This window comes from Pseudopodoces humilis, chromosome 16, assembly GCF_049639895.1.
Source record: "Pseudopodoces humilis isolate 2021_Gansu_Grassland_sample_001 chromosome 16, ASM4963989v1, whole genome shotgun sequence".
NCBI lineage: Eukaryota > Metazoa > Chordata > Aves > Passeriformes > Paridae > Pseudopodoces > Pseudopodoces humilis.
Genome location: NC_142215.1, coordinates 10,489,641 through 10,512,316, shown reverse-complemented (window position 1 = coordinate 10,512,316; position 22,676 = coordinate 10,489,641). Strand labels below are relative to the sequence as shown.

Below are 22,676 nucleotides of genomic sequence, written 5' to 3'. Positions count from 1 at the left end.
ATGATATCATCTGTCAAGCAGGGAAGGAACTTAAAAACCACAAACTGATTTCAATTAGAGCAAACTATGCCAAGAGCTAATTTCCATTCCTACATGAAGACCAAAGCCATTTAAGTAGTTTGAACTACATTTGAGATAAAAAGGTTAACAGTAGCTTAAATGATGATTTTCATATTATCTGTTCATGTATAAATAAAGTGTATTTCCTCATTTTGGGATACACACAAGAAGTTTCCATAACTTGTCTTACTGCTTCGTAAAAGAACTTTTCCAAGGTAAAATACTTCTTCCTCGTTTTAAAACTAAAATTATTATGGGAGACTGCTGGGACAACCAGTCATCCTTACTAAAAGGAGCCATTTAGATCAGTGAGCTTCCTCACCTATTAACAGGCAAGAGGATCACTGACATACAGTCAGTAAACTAATTACTTATTTTCTGCCCTCTTTTGTGTGAATGTTGACAAGACTACTTCCAAAATTACACAGACTATTCTGTAATATCATCCTTCCAGAAGTTTACAAAAACACATTCAAAGGCTGTCTGGTGCTCAGAAGATGATTTTCAAAATGCATTTTTGAAAACTAGTATATTATTGCAGGTCCAGGTTCTCTTTTCTCAGTTATACCAACAATTCCATTAATGTCAGTGGAGATATTCCGGTAAATGAAACAACCTCTTCCAAGATATCACACTGACAGAGATTCAAAGAAAAAGCACAGGAATTACCATAAGGCTGGTAAATCAATGTATATAGCTTTTCCTTATCTTGGCATGAATGGGAAAAGTTAACATTAATAAATGGTTGCTTTTAATCAATTATAGTTCTTTTTCACATCCAATTTGTAAACAGTATGCACTGGAAATGTCTGAAGTCAAAACAGGAATAACTGCAGGAACACAACTTTATAAATCTGAAAAAGAGCCAGCAAGACTATCCATATCCACACAGGCTTTGCGTGTGGGCGATAGCTGTGCTTTTTATCAGAGTGCTGCCCTCTTAAGCATAACAGTGCCTGACTTTTTAAATAAATACCCAGCAAAACTGTAAGTAAAGACTTAATCACACCCAGAGCACTACCACAACCACTCACGAAACGTGTAGGAGGCTCACGAAGCAGACGAAGGCAGCACACGTGCAATCTGCACCTAAGAAACGCGAGGTGTGCGGGTCTGCAGTCCTCAGGTGGGAAAAGCAGCACAGCCGAGGGCCCAGCACCTCAGCCTGAGGGCAGGGCAGCCAGCGGGCACCGCAGGAGAGGCGGCTCTGGCCTCTGTGCCCCTGCCGAGGAAACGCTCCCAGCCCCGGCCGTGCATGACGCAGGGCTTTCCCTGCCAGGAGCTGTAAACAAGGAATGACGGCCTCATCGTATCCCAGATGCTCAGCGTGCTTTCTGTGTCAAGTGACTGACTCAGGAGGATGGCAGCTAGCACCAAGGCGGGACATGAGCCTGCTGCCCCACAGCCCTGCACGAGGCATAGACAAAATCCGCCGTACCCTCGAGAACTCTGGCAATATTCGAAATTCAAGATGTTACACCACCTCTGACAGCAGCAGAATATAAGGCAAGGGGCTGAACCCCAGGTTTTACTGCCATTGAGCAGACACCTCCCATAGCACCCGAGGAGTGGGGTCCCGGGGCACGGAGCCAAGGTCCAGGCTCAGCCCCACAGCACAGGCAGTGTCCGAGGAACACTTTCGGTGAGAAGTCTCTGAGGAGAAGTTTGGTCCCTGGCTTTGCCTCTGGTGCTGCTGGCAGGGGAGCAGAGCAGGCCCTGCTCTGGATATGAACACTTGTCTCCACAGCTGTCACCCCAAGCACCCACCACAGCTGCTTCTGTCACAGCTCCCTTCCTCCAGGAATAGCCCCATCAGCAAATGCCTTCCCTGTTTCAGCCAGCCAAAACCATTCTGACTACAGAAGCAAAACCAGGGGCTCAGCTCAGAGACAGACCTGGCCCATAACCCCGGGGGCAGCCTGACACCCTCCTCCTTTTTTGCCCCCGGCTCCCACAGGGGCTGAGCAGCAGCTCTAACACGTAGCAGGATCAGAGAGCATGGAGCACAAAGATGGGACAGGCTGTGGCACCAACAGGAGTGGACACAGCGGCCACAGCCCGGTTGCTGTGGGAGCAGCAGTGAAGCCACTGCCACCGCAGAGCTGGCAGGGCACGGAGCACAGGACATCTCCACAGCACAGAATGCTGCACATCTCCACACAGGTGCACCTGCGGCGTCAGAGCACCCACACATCAGAGCCAGCAGCACGGAGGCCTCCACACTTGGCTATCTTATCTCCAAGCCTGCTGTAAGCACACCCAAAAAATTCACTAATTACACTGAAATAACCACTATTCAGCCAGCAAGTTTACTGATGTCACTAAAAACCCTGCTAAGAAAACCACCGGTTGGTCTTTTCAACCACAAATCAGATTCCTAAAGCTGACTCTTAACCAGAAAAGTCCCAGCAACTGACCTGCATAAGAATCAGACTTGGAGGCTTTGTTTTGCTCTCAAATCCACATGCTTTCCAATTTGCATTAAATATTTTATTTCAACAGACAACCAGAGTATAAGAGTCAATGCCAATTCAATTTCTGTCTCTGGATGTACTTGCTAAAAAATCCATGCCCACTACTGATTCTTTAAGTGCTAAAGACACGTATAGCTTAAAATATCCAAAGGTCATCTCTGACATATCTCATGTATCAGAAGCTATATACTTAATTCTGAGAAAGCATGGCATTTTCATTCATATTTGCTATTTTTATTTTGCATGTGACAAACATATATTATTTACATTTGATTTTTAATTATTTTAATTAGATTTTTTCTTATTTTTAAAACATACAATTAAAATAAGATTTAATGAATGTATATTCTGCCAAAATATTAACTGTTACCAAAGGTAGTTGACAGCAACCATTTGATGTCTAACAGTATTTTTTATGTTTACTTTGTTTGCAATTTTCTAACTGCAGATCTAAGTCATTGTGGTCTATTGTGTAAATACATATTCATGGGTTTTGTCTACAGTGCCAACAGCACAAATGATTTACATAAAATATGTCTGTAAGTATTAATGATGTGCTAAATCATAAAAAATATTACACAAGAGGACACAAAAGCAGAGGAGTCTCTCCTCTCAACAACTTACTAGATACTTTTGCTTTTAGAATTGGTATGTTTTAATAAGTAAAGGGGATGTAACCACATACACAAAATGTGTCTTACATTACTGAAAAAATTGAACAAGTAATAAACCATATATATTTTAAGCCAACTGCTAAGTCTATTTGAAAAGTGTTAATACTTATACTGTATACAGAAAATCAACACTTAAAAACAGACAAACCTATGCAGGAAAATAATGTCAGCACTGATTAAAGTTTATGATTAGTAGAAAGTTCATACTTAGGAGAAGTAATATTCAACAACCAAATTAGCTACATCATAGATGCTTGAGAAGCTGCTTGATTAAACACTGTAGTAAAGTCCAGCACCCATTTATCTGTGCTACTCCAATGAAGGCTAAAACTATGGAAATCAATGGTAGACTGTTTCAGGAAAAGAACCACAAGAAGAACAGAAAACTTCACCCAATTTTTCTTTTGAGTGTTGACTCATAAAAGACTTCTGTGGGGCCAAAGAAAAAAATGAGGTAAGGCCTACTTGTTCCTGCCAAAGGTGCCAAAACATGTAAGAGATACAGGGACAGATCTCTCCTTCTGTGCCCCGAAGGGTACCTGGGAGAAGGTCATACCTTCGTTTACTGGCTTACAGGACTAAGGCATAAGCACCTGGAAAAATAATAGCTGCAAACCCAGGCAGGAACACACCACCACACACATTTGTGCAGCATTTTGCACCCTTCCTTCCCTTCAGTTCTCTCTGGGAACTTCATAGTTCCACATCTTCCTCATGCTGTCCTCTCCTTAACATACATCACAGGAGCATGAGATGGGTTGAACTACAAAGAACAATATTTACCATTTTAGTACATGCCATTCCATTACATTCTGCAGTTGTTAATTTTTTTCCACTGCTATTGCATAAAAAGGATGCTAAAACCACAAATTGAAATGGTCAGTTATGTGGGAAAACTCTTATCAACCAGGAAAGCAAAAAAAATGGCAAAGTAAAAAATACAGAAGCAAAGCAGACCACACACTGAGTCTCAAAAGATACTCAGAACTAAAAGGATGACCACTTTGCATAATATTACAGACCTCATCTGAGTGCATCCCCATTGACTTCTGTTAATATGTTGCTCAGATAGCTACAGACATTGTGGCAACCAGTCTCCCCCAAAATTCTTTCCAGAAAACTTCACGTCATAAAAAATCAAAATCTTCTACATTCTAAGAGACAAGAACCACGTTCAAATGAGAATACAGAGTACTTTTCAGATGGCATCTCAGATATGAATCCTACTCTATATCAAACACTCATCTCATGTTTAGCCATTGAGTTCTCTGTTCATTTAATGAATTTAATTTTACTTGTTTTTCCCTGGCTCTGGGGAACTTTCCTTGAAAACTTGAAATACAAACATTTCTAGGAAAAGTCACCTCTCTGAAAAGTTTCATTTTCAAAGCATCTTTGTTTTTCTGATGAAAAGCTGTTCCACTTAAAAATCTTGAGCAACTCTGTACCTCTAGTACCTAGCGAAGTGTCACCTGAAGAAAGTCAGCAGTATTAGATTCAGAAGATATGTGCTGAGCCTGGCAAGGAAATGCTCTAAAGCTTGTAGGCCTAGGCATTAACATTCAGCTTACACAGTGTCTGGTTTATAACCCTTGAAATCTGAAGAAAATTGCAAAGCATGTCAAGTTCAGCCAATTGTCAAGAGTTGTCTCTCCATCATTACAACTTCTGTCGTATACACGCTCATGTCTACCACTCAATAGAGAGAAGGTATTTTACAGAAAACAAAGAAGACTGGAATCAGTGTTATGAAATGGCAAATGCAAATAGCTTCCAATAAGATTGATTTAGGTTTGATTTGGCAAATAAAAAGTGTCTCCAATAGCGAGTCTCTGAGTCATTCTTGAGTTTCATCACAGAAAGCTACACTTCCCTTCCTGTGGTAAAAGCACGTCTGGTGACTCAGAGGTTATTTGTCTTAAATACTGACCACTGAACTATTTTACATACCTTAGTAGCTTCACAGACTCAAAAGAGCAATATCAGAGACACAGAAGAAATACTTACTTGATTTTGAACCACAGGAGGGGGCTATCTGACCATTTGGGCATGTGCACATGTTTGGTCTAGAGCAAAATCCATCCCCACAGGAATGTCTGCAGATTGCTATTAAGAAAACATAAATGCCTTTAAAATATGTCTCAAAAACCTCAAATGCATAAAAAAACACCTGATAGAAAATTCAGTACTATAACATAAATACCCACAAACTCATTAAATCACATACAACAGATCCCAAAACAGTTCCTCCTGTTCATCTGCATCTTTATGGGGAGCAGCTACAACCTAGATCTTCACCATCTGCTATGAAAAGCTGCTGGGAAGATGCCACAGGCCACACTAGATATGGGGAGATTTCCTAGGAAAAGTGAAACTCTTGTTCATTTTACCAGACTTCCTTGGAGGGAGGATGGCACTGATGCCAACATAATGACACTGATGCCAACATAATGCTTCCTTTATTTCTGCACCAGTCGAAGACAAGAGCAGTAATTCCCACCTGACAGCATGCTGCTGCAGGATCTCTGGAAGGAGTCTTATCAACCTTGGGCAAAGTGCCTTTAGTAGTTATTCCTGGTACACTGTTCTACTACACGTGAATACACATATAGCATTATGATGTATGCATATATTTATATCCCTCCATATATATTTCAGGGATATAGTCCAAAGAAGTGGAGAAAATGCACTTGCTGGCCTGATGCTGTTGCCTGCTTCCATTAACTTAAATAGATTAACATATTCCACTCATTCCTGAGAGTTCACACACCCCTTGGAACCCTTTACCACAGACTTAAACAGAACATATGGATGAGATTAATCTTTTGTTAAATACTGGTATCACATCACTGTGTTGTAGCCCATGAAACTTTGTATATTAGCTTAATATATTTTAAATAGCACTCATTTACAGCTGCTATTGAGAACATACAGAAACACATTTCAGTTCTGATATACAATTAAAACCACCCTGAGACACAGAAAGACAAAGATAAACATCAGTCATAACACATAACTAGATTAACTTACGGACTATGCATTGGTTTCCACCAGGTAACGTTTTCCATCCAGGGCAGCAGTAGGCATTGTAACGTGATCCACACACATTTGGTCTGGAAAAAAAAATAAAAAAGAATAAGGATGAATTCTTATTTTTGCTCAGAAATGTGTTTTAAAAGTAGAGGCATAAAATGGAAAAGGTAAATCACTGTAATATATATGTCAATAATTAAAATTAGAAGTGTTGTATGTTTTTATCCTGTAGTTGTTGGGGTTTTTAGGTAACATATACTTTTATAAATTAAAGATTACATTACAAGCACAAAATCAAATCAGTAACATCTGAACAACAGGAATAGAATGGGGAAACCTTGTCTCATAACACTCCATATCCGAAGAAGTAACCATCCAGGTTTTTTGAGCAAAACTCACACTTAAATAAAAAATGAGGGATCCCATTCCAGCACCATTAATAAGCACAAATTAAATCTACTACTCTTTGAGTGGTAATTTTTAATCTTCCTGTTGCTTTCTCTTCTTTATTCTAAAGCACTATTACTGATCCCTGTTTTATCCATGAACAAAACTGTGTATGTGTGAGTGAAACATGCCAACAAGGACATTAGCCAAATAAATGAGTCAAGATATGTTAATTCTTCATTAGGAAAAGTTACTTACTACCAAAAATAATCAAGGATGTGGGTGTATGTAGTGAAAGGGTCCTATGAAATGAGGGGCCTACTGCCCTCCTTAAATTATGCATCCACAGGAATTTTTCTTTCCAACCCATTCCTCTCATCCACATTTGCCCTGTCAAATAACTTTATTACTAGAGTTTACAATGAAAGCTGACAGGACATGACACTATTCCTATCATGATTTTATTAACAAAAATAGAAAAGTTTAAATTATTCTATGTCCCTCACACATAATAGATTTTTTAAGCTATATTGTCCTATTTATTTAATTAATCTATCCATGCAAATAAAGCTAGTAAGAATGCCTTCAAAAATGGGAACATGCGCCTTCTTTAGTGTTACGCTTAATAATTCTAGCAGAGGAAAATTTTACAACCTTTATTAATATTGTGAGAAATTACTCAATAGATTAGCTAGAAACTTCCTAGGAACTGCTATATTAAAATACTGTATACACATTAGAGACAGATTTAAATGTTTACTGTTTTAGGAAGGGTTCTCTATTACTATTTCGTCCTTGGTCTTTAACAAAGTTCTTCATTGCTAGTATTGCAATGTCTAAGTAAACAACAATTACTTCATATGGTGAGGCAACTTAAGGCAAGCAATCTCAAGATATACAAACATTTCTTTATGCACATTTTTTAACTAACCAGAGTTATATACTGTACTGATTTAGCAATATGCATTACTCATGCAATTTCAAGTACTCTGATTACACCAATTTCAGTGACACCTACTCTTTCCAGCCATGGCCAGAAACTAAAGTCAAAGCAAGCACTACCATTATGTTCCACTTGTTCTGGATAATTACAAAGTAGTAACTCAGGTGAATGTGAGCAACACAATTGGACTTGTTGCAGGGTCCTTTTCCCTTCCTGCAACTGGTGTTACGACCCAAAGCCTTATTCATTTAATTCCAATGTATTCAGTTTTAGTAATGTCAGCTACTTTCCTGCAGGGCTATAACCATGTAACTTTCCTAGAGTTCCCTGTTCATCAATGCCAAATGTTGCTCCACAATCATCTGCCAAGTAAGACTGGCAAGCAGACAAGTAAGATTGCTTTTCACCTTCTCCAGTTAGAAGAAATAATGGAACTTAAGCCAGAATGGGTTTGTTGCTACCTGTTACAACCTATGGGCATAAACCACCCATTTCCAGTTCCAGTTGGTGAGGATCCATAGAAGGCTGATCATAAAGTGATGTTTATGTACTCTGTCAAATTTCAATCTCAGCAAGTATGTGGCTTTGGGGACCATCTGGTCCACGTTAAGAGTCAGGAGCAGATTTCTGTGTCACAGAAAAACCTGGTTTTAAAAATCTTTTTCCAAAATGGGACTCCAGAAAACCTAGATGTGCCAGCAACCATGAAGTCAGAGACCCTGAGAGTCTTGAAGCTGTCCACAAGGTAGGCTAAGCCATACACCCAGGAGGCTCCAACTCTGGTGCGGCGTGCTTAGCTTTGGGAAAAAAAAAAAAAGAAGCCATCATCAAACTCTACTTCTATGGAACAGTTTGAGCCTGACAAGTGCATTTTCCAGTGGAACACTTTTTCGTCAGAAGGCTGCTGTCTAGCTTATAAAAAAACTATATAAAGGTCTGAATGCTGTTTCTTTGAGACAGAGGGAGTATTCTTAAATCATGCATATTTGTAAAATTACTTTGAAAATAATTAATTTTGAAGGTTAAATTCATTGGTATTTATGAGGTGATCAGACACTATAGCAATAAATCCCCATAAATAAAGAAAGTGTTCAAGGCAATAATAATTTACCTCATGTAAAATCATGGAAACTATCAATCAAATTGTAAAGGCTCTATCATGGCACTCACTTTAAACAGTTACCCGCTTTGTGTTAAAGAGAGCATATTTTCCTGCTGCTTTATAAGCTATGAGTACTAAAAAAGAGGTTTATATTCTTATAAAACTGTTTTCTTGAACAGCACTAGAAACAGAATTCAGTTATAAAATCTGATTTGTAATGATAAAATAAGCAAAAACATATCACATATACACCCTGAAACCACCTACAGCACCTTCCTTACACTCCAAAGCCCAGAGAAAGAATAGAGAATAGCTCAGAACAAAGCTGTTACCATTGCAATATAAAAAAAACCCAAAAAAACCCAAAAAAAACCCCCAAAAAAAACAAAACCAAGCAAGTCTTTCATTTTATTTTAGAGTCACTTAATGCACTTGTAAAGTATAAAAGGATTTCTGTAATGGTATGGTGCTGAGAGACAGGATGGGTGATGCCCAGAGTTTCATCAAAGATGTCCAAAGTAAATAAGATATTACATCTTTGATTAATGATACGCAAATAGCAAGTCAGTAGCAAAGTGAGTTGAATTATCAAAAGACTTTAGACATGAGTTATCAACTAGAAAAATCTTTGAACAGCAGAGAGAAAAAGGTTCATCTGGAAATTCTGGTAATTAACACTTGAGAGTGATAGGTTTGCATAGATATTGACAGCACCTGCAAGCACCAAACTAGAAGATATTTTTCTTGAGAAACAGCTCTATACCCCGTTACAAAGTAAAACCGTGTCGGTGCCTTCCCAGCGTGTGAGGAATGAGCCGGGCAGAGCTGCAGCATCGGCTCCTTGAGATGGACACGCGTGGTCCTGCCCGGTCAGCGCGGTGATGCAGCACAGCCTCTCAAATGAAAGGTCTCCTTTCTCCACCGGGCAATACTGATGTCACCCACAGAAAGGACAGACTGGATCTGTCCCTCCCGTGCTTCCAGAGCCCTTGGCTCCGCAGGGATGCGTGGTGGCCCGGTTCCTCTGACCTGTACCCATTACCCAGGCACTGCGGGTGGATTAGCAGAGCCAGCACACAGAGGTAAAATAGTAAGAAGCAAATCATGCTAAGCTTGGCAGAGTCTTCTTATCAGCTGTAACCAGGCAGAGAGGGTACGTGACAGCCAGAGAAGTGAGGGAGACTTTCAAAAGCCCTGTGTGAAGCCGGCAGCAGCGAGCACCCAGCCTGGGAATGGCAGGGACATCTCCAGCACTGGGACTCTCGTCCACGGGGTCCCAGCAGAGGCACGGTCAGAGCCCCGTGCTGCAGCCTGCCAGTGGGGAGGGCCAATTCTCTACATCCCCACTCTGCCCTGACTGTGACCCCTCGAGGAAAATTCAGCCCTGTCCGGAAGAGAGCATTGCCCATCTGCGACTCCCATGGGAGGAAGAGTTTCTGGCACTGCTTTGAGCAAGACTTCAGGCAGAAATTTTGTCAGCAGCACTGCCATGCACCGGCCAACGCTGGCGTAATCTGTGCTGAATCAAACCCAAAGCACGGGTCTGAAATAAATTAAACAGAGACCAGACAGAGTGGGCAGAGAGCAGCTGAGAGAGCAAGAGAAACAGCTGACTACCAGTTAGAGAGCTGGGATGCAGGGATACTGGGAAGGGTTTCTCATTGCTCCCTCAACTCGTTTTTCCTCTCCCTAGGAAAACACACAGGTATTCCTCCTTAAAAGAGAACATTTCATGAACAACTTCTATTAACTATTTGGCTGCAGTGGGAAGCATATGACAGTTTTCTGGCAGAAAAATACAATTTAAAGCAATATCATCAGCCAATGATTCTTTTTAGAGAAAGCTCTGCCTGTTTTTCTTCTTATGTGGGTAACCCTGGTAGCTGCTAAAACTGTACCCATAACTATTTACTGATCATTTCCACATAAAATTGGAGTGATGTTTCCGTGCTTCCACTGAGTTAAAAAGAATGACACACTGTACCTGAAACAATGGGAGGCTGCTCTTAAAATATGTGCTTAAGGCTCCAGAATGTGATGATTAATGGCTTTTACTACTAGGTTTCAAGAGACACAAAATCAGATCTATACTTTTTGCTGTAAACCAGCTTTATGTACCCAACTAAACTTCTCAGTGTCTCAGAATAAATACTAAATGTACAGACTGGTGCAGCTCTGCTGACTCCACTGGAGTTTTACCCAGCTTTCCCACAGAATGAAGAACTTCCATTGCCAGATATAGCCAAACTTTAGTGGACACGGCCATGAGTAACCTAAGTTCACCCTGTTCTGAGTGGGGGGGTTGGACCAGATGGCCTTCCAAGATCCCTTCTCACTTAAATGACAGAAGCCAAGTATGCATAAATTAGAGGTCAGTATCTAAAGCACCTCCTTTAGCTGTGCTGGCACTTATCCCCTCCTCCAAGGATCATCAAGCAAAGCAGAACTGGGAAGGGAAGATCTGGTTCCTAGCAGGATGCAGCAGTAGCAGCTACAGCACATGACAGGCAGCAACCCTGACACACCATAGTGCTCAAGCCCCAAGGAAGAAGCCTGGTTGTGCTTTGAACTTGCCACTTTCAGTGGGTACATCCACAAACTGAAAATCTTAACTGTGCATTGGACAGAACCAAAAACACAGACACTGGTCTGCATTTAGCATTCATAAGGCTCATTTCCAGGCACCTCAAAAAGTTTAAACAGACATTTATTTCTTTTCTGTTGTTTAGCTAAATATTGTAGAAATAGGATGTTTTTATCACTGTGCAGTGAAGATCATTAAGAAAACTCCTGAAGCTATTTATTTCAATCATATAAAAGGAAAACCTATGAAACTATGCTAGACTCTGGAACAAACACAATATTCAGCTTCTATTATACCATAAAGAATAAGCATGCACTTTTAAGCAAAATATATTTTTTACACACAAAGGATTGCATCTGATGTACTCATTTTTACACTGCAATAAGCTAACTTAAGCCATGCAGAGAGCCTAATATGATAACTATTTCTCACTCTGACAGTAAGGATACCGCTGTCCCAGAATCCTGGCTCAGTTCAGCTAAAAAAATAACATGCTGAGCAGCTCTATGGGTATCTTTGGCTCTGGCCTATGTGCAAGTCAAGAGTTCAAAATGACATGCAAGTTTCCTGCAGCAACACTGAACACTTTTCTAACCCTAACCTCCACCACACTGTGACAGCTAAATACAGCAATCCAACAACAGCATTGACATTAAGAGAATTCCTCTGCACTTGCTCTGAAAATCCAACCCTGTCTTTTACAGGGACACGCTCATCTAACCTGACAGCCAGGCATTCTTCTCATTCATAGCCAGGGACAGACGCATTTCTGGCATGTATTCCTTCATTGTTCCACTTGAGAATGTCAACGGGTCCAGTTCAAAACCCATCTACATGGCTGTATAAAGTACATTACCACAAGAAACTATCTGCCGGGCCAGACAAGTGCAGCAGATAAACAGGAAGGATTCATCAGGTACTTTTTTAAAACACACACAATAAAGACCAAGCTAAAAAGATATATTCAGAGGACAAGAAGTCTTTTCTATTTGGTAGCACTAAAAACATCCCATGGGAAATGGATGTAACTGATGGCTAAGGCAATGCTTAGCTGTCCAGATGTCACTTCCAAGAGGGGAACAGGGAGAGATCATTTCACACCTCCAGGTCTACTCCCCATACTCACCATGTACCTACTAATGGCTTCTGAGCAGGCAAACCTCTAACGGTTTCCCAAGGAAAAGTACCCAGGGAGCTCAGGATTTCCACCAGCCTATGCCCAAGATGAGCAGCAGCACCAGGGCTGTTGTGGGGCACACTGGCCAGATAAACCCAAGGCCAGCCAACCCCTCGTTGAGGCTTCCCTGGATGCTGCAGGTTGTGCTGGTGTCACCAACCATCCCCCACCATGGAGGATACCCAATCCTTTAGGGAGTCTCCTATACCTAACACTTGAATCAATACTGTCAGAGAACGCCCTTAACTGCTAAGCAATGCTATTAATTTGTGTTTTAAGTGCTCTTCCTTAGGCTACTGAAGATTTATTTTAGGTAAGTTACCAGTTTTTCTCCTCCTCCCTTCACTACACACTATTCTACCCTTTGTCTCTCTCCTTGTTGGGACAATGACTACATTTTCAAAAGGCCAGTTACCTGCACATCTACCACAAGGAAACAGGAAAACACTGTTGATACAGATCCCACTGTTTTAGTTCAACTTGTCCCTAGCAGACATAGGTAATTTACTCTATACACGGGGAAGAGAAAAAGATGGAATATCAGTGAGAAAAACAAAGAAGAAAAGAGACAGGAAAATAATGTTCCTGAAAGGAAACAAATTTTAATTTGAAACCTCAGCTGAACATCACTGAATATTCTGATGTCCTCCAGCAAAATATGAGAGAGAGGGAAGCTTGAAAAAGAGGATGAAAATGATTAAGACTGTAGACAAAAGAACTGTGGCTTTCATTTGGTATTTCTGAGGCTATAATGGTCATGAATCATTTCATAAAATGAGAAGTAGAAAGGAAAACAACAGATTCTTCAGCAAGTCAACATTGAAAATATTTTTCCAGATAAAAGCTAGACCTCCGTCATACTTCAGTGAAGATCTATAAGCAAAACCATAAGGCAGAGGTTTTAATTTAACAGGCTATATTTTACATCCCAATCTACCTTCCAAAGAATACCCTGACTTTACTGAACCCTCACAAAAAAACAAATGATTGTCCTCATGCCTCTATCTGCACACCAGCCTTAGCATGAAAGAGGCTGTTCAGTAGGTCTGAAATCCTTTATTAAAAAATTAAATAAATAAAACTAAGTGGGAAAGTCAGAATGGATGAGAAAACAACCAAAGGAGAAATGTAAGATTGAAAAGCTACAAATATATTCCCCAGCACAGTGCAATGGTTAATCAGAAACAGTCCAGGCCACAATTGCTCCATTCTACAAAAATATTTACTGAGTCTGAGGAGCAAGACCAAAGTGAGAGACATGCCTCTATATCTTCTTCATCTTTAGGGTTCAGCAGGGAGATGAAGAAGAATGAGATGGGAGTCACTGTCATTGCAAAACAAAAAAAAAGTTAATGATTCATTTCTTACTATTTTCATATGTGCACATTGAAAGATCTCAAGGTCCTAAAATCTTTTTTAAGTAGAGATGGCCTCCTATTACCCAGGTTGATTGTTCTAACAATCACAGGTTGCTCAGATCATGAACATATTTAAAGTGACCTTTGTCAAAAACTGTATTGAAGTTCATACACTAAGCATTCAAGTTTGCAGGATGAAAGAGGAATGACCAAGGCTGTCCTAAGTGAGCAGCAATGCTGAGCAACACACCACAGGAAAGGAAAATAAACATACAGGGAAACAGAAGCTGTAATCTTATTTGATAAGGACGATTGTAAGTGAAGTTGACAGATGGACTGTTCCTGCCAAGCTCTGACCCAGAGATCCTCCCTTTGCTCCCATATCAACTGAGAGCATCCCTATGCTTACTTCAAGTCTGCATCCTCAAGCCCAGCACAACCCCAAAGGTTCTGACACCTGTGTAAAGCTGCACATAGAGCAGAACTTATGCAGTGACCAAGGCAAACAGACACAGGTGATACAGAATCGAATTAACAACTTGTGGAACCACCACTGAATACAAAACGTATCCTGTGCTGGTTAACAACAGGGGAGAAGTCTACTTTTATAAAAATTAAGTAGGCTCTTGATTGAGGAAAGTTCAGCTATGCCTAGCCAGAGTTTCTTCTGTCTCCTCGAAGCTATTCTCTCAGGAAACCTGCACTGCAAACTGCAAATTACTGCACCCTGCTCCAACAAGACACACTTTCTGCAGGTGTTGTTCTTCCCCCAACCCTTTATGCCTCCAGTTTCTAAAGACAGTATACCCCATCAATAAAAGTTCAATTAAACACTAACAAACTGGGATCAGGAAGTCCCCAGAAAGACACCACCACACATAAGATTAGACAACTGCATAACAAATCCACAGAAAAAATTATTACCTGGAACACAAAGAAAGAAACTAAGTACTATCCATTACATGTCTTGTGTTCTGAGTAAGGGCTGTGGGATTAATCTGTTTCTAACCTGTCAAGCAATTAAATCATAGCAACAATCAGCCTTAAAGGACCCCTCAGGATGTCCCTTCCTGCAATGGGACACAAAGTGACAACCCTGATGTGAAATACAAGAAGCCCACCACAGGCCAGCTGTGACTGGTCCTGCAGCATCTGGGGGCAGTGTATCAGGCCAGCCTGATACAACCAAGAGCTAAGCAGACAAAAATGAATAAATAGATATATGAGAGGAAGAACGGAAAAGAAATACATCCAGTCTTGCCTTCCTCATGTTCAACATGTCACCTTGGCACAGTGGTGCTGCATCACAGGAAACCTGCTTCATCTTAGTCTCCTAGGCTGATTTTGCATTTCCAAAACAATCTTATTTCATACAGTACATCAAGAATGTTGTTACACTGTTTATTATAGCCTTTTCCCTCTGCTTGCCCTATTTATGACCTACTGCCATAAAATGGCAAGAAAGTAATTATCTAATATACTTTAGAAGAGGCACATGGCACTTCAAAACCATTTGTATCTCATTACAATATAATATGAGAAAGATCACAGAGAGGAAGACTGGATAAGCTGTCAGATTCGCATGTGCCTCAGAGCCTCCCCCTGAAAGGGAGACTACAACAGTATTCACCAAGAGTTTTAACCACAGGTTGCACTGGCATGCCCAAAATTAATGAAGTCCTAATTCCGTCCTACAAAATACACAGGCCTAGAAGTCTATCTGATAAACCAGAATTTGGATTAAGGCTGTGCCTTCTATAGAGATGGTGTCCAAATGACACAATTTGGATATCTAAATGGAGACTACAAGGACTACAAAGTCCTGAAGATTATTTACTTTTTACTGGTTTTCTCCTGCTCTACAAAGTTGCACCTACATCAAACCACATCATACCAAATGGGAGGAAACACATATATGAGGCACAGTGCCAATATTTATGAACTTATTTCACTCCAGAACTAGATTTCCAAGGAACTTTTAATAACAAAAGAACAGTACCACAACCATGGCAAATACATTCAGAGAGGTGCAGAATACTAACATTACGTGTGGTTACCAAGGAATTCAGTTTCCACACTAGGATATGCTGGAATGAAAGTTCTTCATCCTCCATGTAAGCTTTACCCCACAGAAGCAGAGGACTGGAAGGAGGCCAGCCATGCCACCTGGAAGCCAGGTGAGTGCTCCAGCGCATTGGCTATTACAGCAGCCAGCATGTATTTTTAATTAAGTTTTTATTTCCAGGTATTCAGGCTGCCTCCCGCTTGCAGAGTGGCATTGACAAGGTGTGGCAACAGCAGCTGCCCAGAGGTGTGCAGGCCACAAGTGGCAAGAAAAATCTTTGAGGTTTTTCAGTATAAACAAATATTTACCAGTACAGAAAGTCTGCTTTTCTTCAGCAGGCTTTTAGTGGTAAATATTGGTTTAAAATGAAAACCAGAAGCCCTAATTATATAGCTGAACACTAGAATTAAGTTATAGATTTATAAGATTACTCTATTTCAAGGAGCACTGAGGCATAAAAAGGGTCAAATCCAACCAAGTTTTTGTAGGGAAGTGTATCAGTAAACCTGTGGTCTTCATCTGAGATAACCAAAAGAGATTGGTCCAAAAAGCTCAATCCCCTGTTGAATACCTTTAATACAAGAATTTTATGAATCCTTTTGGAGCCAACTATTCTGTTCTGCAATATTCGCTATCATTTCAACTTAATAAAACCAAAGAAATTAAATCATTCTTGCATAAATACATTTAATTAGTCTCCTAATTAGAAACATGTCAGAATTCAGCTATCTTGAAGAAACTGCAATTATTTCAAAATTTCTGCTATTTGTTAAGCAAATCATTGCTTTCTTGGCCATTATACTGAGAAGAGACTGATAAACATGACAAACATTGCTTAAAATGTTATTAAGAACTGCCTGATACTCATTAGTGCTTGAAGTCATCTAGCATCATCAAAAATGAGAAATCCTAATTAATTCTAAGATCTTTGAGTATGATATCTTGTATTCAGACAAGTACTAATCAAATCATCAGTAAATTAATTTTTGCTTTATATTCAAATGATTGAAACACATAAGAGTGGTTGTCTTGAAGTATATATTGTTTAGAAATAACTTCCTGTTCATGGCCAGTTTTGTAGGATTTATTTCTTACAGAAGTTGACAATGCATTTTTGCATGCTTAAGGGGTAGCAGGATAATGGCTTGATGCCTAATAGCTCAATACAGTAACATCTGTGATAAAATTCTGGGGATCTGGAGGAGAAGTGTCTCACTAGCGGGTTATTATTTTAACTTGCTGAATCACAATGAATTCCAGCAACATTTCCATGACCAGAGAGCCTAGTTATATTTTTTTTCATAATTACTGCCTTTATTCTGATTGCTTTCTGATCACTTACAGGCATCAGCACATAAATATACATTGAATTAGGCCAAACACAGATGGCATTAAAAGGACTTCACCTCTAATGCCTCTGAAGCAGGACTGATTCAAACTACATAAGCAGCGAGTGTAATGTCTTAAAATGAGAACCTAAGAGACACTTCCAAATAATTTATAATTATTAAAATTAAAATATTCTTGTAGAATCACATTATACATTCAGACAGCTCATTGCCATAAACAATGAGGTAAAGGTCACACAGATGAAAGCAAACATCTCCTGCAGTCAACAGCCTGCAGTAAAAAATGTTAAGTAGGAAAAATCATGAGAACTGAAACAGATCTTAAGTTTCTTCACTTTAACATACAAGGCCAGTATTCACACACAGATTAACCTCAATACTTAATACTTTCAAATGCTAAAAGACTTCCAATAGTCATTATAATCAATCACACAAAATGACTAAAGTGTAAAAGGGTTTTCTCTAAAAATGCATCCCCATGTGCCTTACAATCAGAGCAAGAGTTCATTTCAAAATGAAAAGAAAGTCTTAGTCAACTGTAATAACATGGGAATAAAGTTTCCCAGCATCTGTTATGACTTGTATTACAATTAACAGATTCCCAAATGTATTTATACTGATGAACAAGTTAAAAAAATACTGTCTTCTTGTAAAATCATATTTTTAGTGCTTTAGTCCTCCAATTACAATGAATAATGTATATACAGTTCCTGTACATTCAAAATATGTTTTCCATCTGTCCTTCCAAATTCGTTCCAACCTTGTCTGTTAGAATGACAATTCTTTTTATTCACTCTGTACAGGACAGTACCACACCTAAGAAAGTGCTCACAACTTCTAAACTGGAAATATCCAGCAGGATTCACCCAGCAATGATGAAAATGTCTGTCCTCCAAGTAATTTGGGGGCTCTATACTCAGCCTCAAATCAGGGTTACAAAAGAAGGTCTAGCAAGAAACCAAACTAATAATTTGTTTCGTCTTTTTCTCAGTTCATCTGGCAAATTATTATCCTTGTTAAGAATCTGCTTCCCAGGGGCACTCATTCATATTGGTAATATTCCAAGATACAGAATAACTAAAATTTATGTTGACATTATTGCTAGATTTGCAGATTACTAAGAAGATACATAACTCATAGATAACATACAATAAAAGGAAAAATTACTGCAAAGGACATAAAATATAGCAGGCTTCTGTTAAGTAGAAGATGCAACTCCTAAAATTAAACACTTACCCTAACCCATTTTAGATTCCAAAAATAATTAACACTTGAAATATCATCCCGGATGCACTATTATTATGTCTAAACAGCACAGTTTAGAGTGACAGTTACACACACCAAAGAAATTTTATCCACAGCTAATGTGCCTCTAACTTTCACCAAGTCAGCACAGCGTGCTAGATGGCATATTCTGTGCCACTGAGAAAAAAATTATTTTTATCAGTTTGATATTAACTCAGAATCCTGTAACAATAAAAGTTATTAAAACATCCTAAAGAATACAGGCACTTTCTAATAAATGTTTTTCCTTATCATCTTTTATTGCTTGCAATTAGTCCCTCAAACTTTACTGTACATCCTTCTCACCTCCTAGATTTTGTCACATCTATTTTGGATCTGCTTTGTCCAACTATTTTTTTTGTGATAAAGTATATGGAAATAAGAGAGTCTGATCCTACAAAATCAGATCAATGAAAATTAATGTTGACAGCTTGCATCCATTTTTGCAGCATACAGATCTAAAAACAGAAATATTTTTCAATCAGACAAGCATTAAAAAGCCAAGATTGTAAATCCAAATATAGGTAAGAAGCACTACAAAACTAGAAGGAAGTTAGGAAGAAATTAAAGCACATTCTTCAAGGCCTCTAACAATAAAGTTGTAATAGTTCCTTTTTGAGAAAATAGGGGGCAAAAAAAGCAAATAGCTTGCATCCCTTACAGAAGTGTAACCATTTTAATACTTTCTTTTTTACATTTCTCCTCTGTCTTACAACAGAAAAAAATCTGGCCATGGGCTGAAAAGGCACATTGGATCACCTGAGAAAGGAAACTTCTTTTTTATTACTTTATTACAAACTTTTCACCTTCAGTGAAATAGATTTTCAACTGTACATGCAGGCAATGCCTTTCAGCTGACTTCACAACTATTTTTGCATTGGAAAGGTGTTCCATTAGAATGGAGAAAAGTTTGCCTGATGCAGATTTAACCTTTAAAAAAACCTCTCTCCTAAGCATGTACCACAATGTTTCTTAAGAAATTAAACTCTTGTACACTTGGGCTCACTCTTACTAGTACCAGATAGTTAGTCCGTATGAGAGCAAAATGGACATCACAAAAGGCTCAAGGTGGAGATGAGAGAGGACAGCTGATGGAAACGGCATGCTGTGGGCTCCAGGCATCACCGTTATTCTGCTTTATGCAAAGCAGAAGCGCGGGATGCGGGAGGAATGCACAAGACCGCCGTGCGCCTTTATCTAAGGCCTTCCTAGAAGATAAATTAGCAACCTCCGCGCTTCTGCGGCTCATCCTCACGAAGCATCGCCCACCCAGAGGTGAAGTACGGCTGCAGGTCGCAGAGGACCAGCAGCCTGTGCAGCGGGGGGGCTGGAGGGTGGCGGGGCTCCGAGCCCAGAGCCCCGGCGTTACCCTGTGGTGATGCAGGCGGCGTCCGGCGCCCCCCAGCCCAAACCGCTCCTCGGTATGGACAGCCCCAAGGGGGCTCGGGGAGCTCTCGCACCTCCAGAGCTCCCACCGTCAATGGGTTCTGGCTGTGGATACACACACACACGCAGGCAGATGTGCGCCGGCTGCCCGGCCCGCGCCGCGGCACCCGGGAGGGGCCGGGGCCGACCCCGCACCTACCCTTTGAGCGCGTCGTGCCCGCCGCCGTGCCCTCGCCTCTTGGCCCGGCTGGACCGGCTCTCCTTGGCGCTCACACCCTCGGTGTGCCCGGCGGCGGCGGCACCAGCCTGGGGCGCCCCCAGCACGGCAACTCCCAGGGCGATCCCCAGCAGCCGCCCCCGCCACATCGCGTCCCCCGAGCCCCCGGGCTGCGAGCGGCCGCTGTCTCCTCTCCGCCGCCGAAGATTGCCGGTCCCCGCCGCCCTGTCTCCGACCAGCCTCTCCAATGCGAGCTGCGAGGGGGGAAACGAGGAGGAAGAGGAGTTAAGGACCGAGGAAAAGCGGCCGCGGCCACCCCGCGCCCCCCGCCGCCTGCCCCCGCGCCCCGGCGCCGTCGGCCCCCGGCCAGCCCGGCGCTATCGCGCCCGCGAGAGGCGGCGGCCGCGGGGGATGGCGAGGGGCTGCCCGGGGCCGCGCGGGCTCTGCCTCCCCTTCAGCAGCATCCGCGGGGGCTCCCGCACCCGCCGCGGACAGACAGCGGCCGCCGCCACCGCTCCCGAAGCCGCTCTTGGGCTGGAAATGGCCCCTGGGCACGAACCCTCCCGGCTCCCCGAGCCGGGCACCGCTAGAGCCGCAGCGGCCGGAGCGCCGCGGGCAGGAGCCCCGCGCCCAGCCCGCCCGCCCCGGGAGAAGCCGCTGCGAGAAGCGCGCACCCGCTGGAGCCGCCGCCGCCGGCTGCCGTTCCCGCTGCTGTTCCAGCTGCGGCCGCTGCACCCGCCGCTAATCCAGCTGCGGTTCCAGCTGCCCCCTCCCTCCTCCTCCTCCTTTTTCCCCTCCTCTCTCCCCCCCCCTCCTCTTCAAGTATCGCCCGCCCAACCCTTTCTCGCGAGAGAGAGGGGAATAAAAATGTTCCCCCCACCCCCGAGCCGCCAACCCGGGGGCTCCCGGCGGGGCCCGGGCGGCTCCTGGCCAGTCGCGCCGTGGGTCACCTGCGGCCGGCCCCGGGGCTGGCGGGATGCTCGGCCCCGAGAGGCTCCCCGGGAGCCGCGGGAAGCGTGCGGTGCTGCCCGGGAGGACGCGGCGCTGCCGCTCCCTCCGCTCCGGAGGCAGCTGCGGACAGGCAGCGCTGCCAGCTCGGGTTACCCCGCGGGTCCCCGGCTCGCACGGCGACAGAGGCATCAGTGCCTGGCATAGCCTTAATGCTGAGCCAAGTGTGTCAGACAGCAGCGGAGGGAACCGAAGGAAGTGCACGCCTCTGCCCCTGTCTAAATGCATGTAGATATGTATACGTAGAGGCACTTACTTCCTAGAGGTGCAGCATATTGCAGCTATAGCTTATGAACAATAGCATAAAGGTATCTGTTTCCCTTATAAGGAAAAATAGCATCGATGGTGGCTTTACCGGAGAGGCTGCTGCAGAATAAATAATGTCCTTTCTAGTAACTAACATGGCACAGACACCGAGACACCTAACTCTTCCATACCTATTCCTAAATCTTCGCAGCCAGCTCATCCTTCTCAAGGAAAGAAAGCCATGCAGTTCTAACCACAATAGCAGCTTTCTAATCCTTTTGGATGATTTTTATCATCAAGGAGAGTGTTAGATTCTGCAAATTACAAAACAGTTGTTTGACCATTTCAATGTCACTGTTTTACAGTTTAGCATCAAGACTGTCAGATAGAGTATAAGGTAGAATGTAGATTGTATTAGGTAGATGTGAAATACTATGAGATACTGGCCCAAGAAAGAAGTAATGGGGTACAGAGTATGCCACTTCAGTGGGGCATTCACTCTACCTTGATCAAGGTTCAGGACAGTAGCAGCCTACACTTTATACCACTATTTTGTAACTTGTACAAAATGAACAAATTAACTTCAATTCGGCAACTGATTTGCAGTTTGCACCACAGAAGTAGAAGTTAGGGGTTGTGATTAATGAGAAATATTAATTTTTCTGTTACAATCTAGTTGGATAAATAGGAATTTGCTTTGTCAACGTTTTTGTTTGGCTGACACATTAAGTATACAAAGACTAAGAATTTTTTATGGCTATGCTTGTTGAAGAGACAATATAGCATTGCCTAAAGGATTTTGTATTTCTTTTACAGTGTCAAAATTTGTTCAAAACCAAGAAAAAATGAGGATAAAGGTGGTAGTAATTATCCCTTCTATTAAGAAATTCAGGACATGCAGTACATTGTTATACAGTTCTCTTTCTTCACTATCATCTATGCATACAGCAAAATCTAAACATTTACTTAGTTATTATAGAAGTTAAACTGAACCTGCAAAAATGTTGCCAGATATTTACTAATTATGTTTATAATGTGAAGATAGAATTTACGAGTAAACAAAAGTGAGTTATGAAAGGAATTCTGGGTTGCTATTTACTCCAACATTCTTTTGGTTTCAACATTTTCTGTTTTAACCGCTTTAATTTTGTGGATGAGCTACCAGAAAAATATCTAGTCTGTGTCACAAGCTAATGGGGTGACTTTCTCATATCTTCTAACACACTTTATGATGTTTTTTTTTTTTTTGTATCTTGCATGGTTGCAGAAATGTGGATTACACTATATGAAGTAATGTTACATGATATGTGGGCTGGAAGTTCATTAATC

The 22,676-nt window shown here is 41.6% G+C and overlaps 1 protein-coding gene across 1 annotated transcript in view; it reads right to left on the bottom strand.

Moving 5' to 3' along the window:
* FBN1 (fibrillin 1) overlaps window positions 1-20,275 on the bottom strand; it is a 145,646-nt gene extending 125,371 nt beyond the window's left edge. The window contains exons 1-3 of the mRNA XM_005521511.3: window positions 20,076-20,275; window positions 6,239-6,321; window positions 5,216-5,314 (exon numbers count right to left, since the gene is read on the bottom strand). Of these exons, the coding sequence (XP_005521568.2) occupies window positions 5,216-5,314; window positions 6,239-6,321; window positions 20,076-20,242 (349 nt within the window). The 5' untranslated portion in view covers window positions 20,243-20,275. The remainder of the gene's footprint in view (window positions 1-5,215; window positions 5,315-6,238; window positions 6,322-20,075) is intronic.
* Between the last annotated feature and the right edge of the window lie 2,401 nt (window positions 20,276-22,676).